The 2,556-nt window shown below is 44.6% G+C and overlaps 1 protein-coding gene across 1 annotated transcript; it reads left to right on the forward strand.

The window, feature by feature from the left end:
- Nucleotides 1-1,399: 1,399 nt before the first annotated feature.
- CONPUDRAFT_30385 (uncharacterized protein) lies at nucleotides 1,400-1,579 on the forward strand (the record flags this gene model as incomplete). Its single annotated transcript, XM_007777856.1, has 1 exon — nucleotides 1,400-1,579. A coding segment is annotated over one exon (180 nt), but the record flags the coding sequence as incomplete, so codon positions are not given.
- Between the last annotated feature and the right edge of the window lie 977 nt (nucleotides 1,580-2,556).

The raw sequence follows: 2,556 nt of genomic DNA on the forward strand, positions 1-2,556 counted from the left end.
CCTCAGTCACAGATTCCATTGGCTCACGATAATGTCTACTAAGCAAGGCAGCCTCGCTACTAGGGCTCCAACCATATAGTGTACGTAAATAGTTTATATGTTTACAACTGTATAGTATACTGTATAAGTGTACGGGTGGGCCTATATGGTTTATACTTTGTATGTAAACAGTTTTCTATTGTTTACAAGACATTATAGCATCGTAGTACGTCTGTAAGTGCTCAGAGACGTTTGAACTGCACTCAAAATAATATAATCTTGTGCTGGTCCCAACAATAATGCTTGTTTTTGAATTGGACAAATAGAGTAATTATTCCTGACTCCACCAGCATGATCAGGCACTAGTATATTTGCTGGGCACTCGCACCTACACTGAATAACCATGAATGAAACAAGCACAACTTATAACAAGGTATACCTCCACCCAATATCTGAATCCTGTGTATCTAACCTCTTCCCAGCTTCGTGCTATAATTCGACAGATTATCAGGGTTTCAGCCCAGTGTGTACGTTTCTGTGCAATTGTGGAGCACCTCCAGATATCCCACCATAATGGCCTCCTGCCGGTGTTGGATATTCAAACATGTCCAGCCACTACCCTCGCTATGGTTGAGCGTGCACTCCAGCTTCAAACGGTAAGCAGATTGCTTTTTCTACTTTAAGCACTAGTATTTATAGCATGACCCATATTTTGGGTGCACCGGTTCAGGCAATAGATATGTGGAGTGGTGAACACCCAGAGCTTGCAGCCGCTGAAAACACACACATCATGTTGACAGAGGGTATTGCCACACTCCCACTTGTTTTACCCCTGTATCACCAGATGCGGGAGCATCTTGACAAGTATATCAACAATGTCGCTGGTGAGCATCCTCTCAAGATTTGGGAAGCTGCCGCCGCTGGTAAGGTCAAACTCATGTATTACTTTGGTATGGCAAAACACTGCCAGCATAATATCATCTCGACTGGTAAGCTCACTCGATTTCTACCTAATTGCATATCTTCTGCATTTGTCGGGCTCACTGTCACTATTTCAGTACTCCACCCCTATTTCCGCACCGAGTGGTTCCAAGAACTTGACCCAGATGAGAAGAAGCGTGCCACCATTGTTTTCGAGACAGTGCACGATGTCTACTCGAAAGAGCAAGCCCCGAGAACTGCCCCTCCTTCGCCTGTCAAGCACCCACAGCTGAAGGCAAAGAACCCGCTCGCAAAACTAAGGTTTAATCCCCCACCCGCACCCACACCAATCAATATGCTTGTTCGCACTGAATTTGAGCAATGGACAGATGGCGAGGGCAGTTTCTTTGACAATCTGAGCCAATCACTTGATTGGTGGAAGGTATGCTTCACCGCTTTCACTATACATTTGATAGTATTTTCACTTTGCATTTACAAGCATAATTCTGACTTTCCTGTTATCACTTTGATGGCATGCAACTTTTTGACAATACCTGCTACTTCGGTGTCTGTCGAGCGTCTATTCTCAGGTTCACGTCATGTATGTCGCGATTCTCGTTCCTCGCTCAAGGCATCAACAATTACTAAGGTTATGTGTACGAAAAAATGGTTGGAGGATCCTGACTTGTTCTTCCAAACTGTTATAAAGACTAGATAGTGTAATGTAAACTGTTTATAATCGAATACTATACACGGTTTATTCAAATACAACTTTTTCTGTTTAAATTTACGCTAGGGTGTATACGTAAACTAAATGGTTGGAGCCCTACTCGCTACGCTGCAGCCTTGGGGCTCTTGGCCGACCTTATCACTTAGTAAAAATCGCTGTTCGATTGCTTTGGAGAAAACTCGAAGACGAGTAGAAGACTCATTGCTCGTGAGTGTCTGTCGTGCAGTCCAGACTTCAGAGTCCTACATCGTACACTGATACCGAGCACTGACGTTATTTCACACCCAAACACAGAGCTGTCATTCGTTAAGTACACTCGAAAGGTGGGAGGGAAGTGAGCTACTATTCCGGAACCCGCAATGAAATCCGTCACTCGCAATGAAATGAAATCAGGTATTTTGTTCCCCTCTCTCGCTTCAGGCCCTCGACCAGCCCTGTTCTTGGTTGTGAGACACAGTATAGGTCTTCTGAAACCACATATGAAGCCTCGAGCTGTGATGTGTCCATACAACTTCGCCACACCAATGCCGCACGAGAGTCACGGTTAACCTTTGTTTCCCTGCTTCGGGTTTGCAGCGAACACCACTCGTACAGAACATCTTGGTTTCCCTCAAAACTTTGGTATGCGTCACCTATGGCATGGAATATGAAGGCAATCAAGTTTGGTAGCAAACGAGATACAGGAAGGTACCTCCCCTGAGCAGTTTTATGAAAATAAAAGCCAAATTCTCGTGTATTTGGTACCTAGCGTCTGCAATTTTCATTTCCCCACCATGCCGTGCGATACAGTCATAGAATAGTTACATTTGATCGCCCATGTTCAACTTTGTGGGTATATACCATGGGACAGGGGAGGGATAGTCAAATCCAACTACATTTCATTGCGGGTGACGGTTTTCATTGCGGGTTCCGGCATAGTAGTATGG

Source organism: Coniophora puteana, assembly GCF_000271625.1.
Source record: "Coniophora puteana RWD-64-598 SS2 unplaced genomic scaffold CONPUscaffold_126, whole genome shotgun sequence".
Classification (NCBI taxonomy): domain Eukaryota; kingdom Fungi; phylum Basidiomycota; class Agaricomycetes; order Boletales; family Coniophoraceae; genus Coniophora; species Coniophora puteana.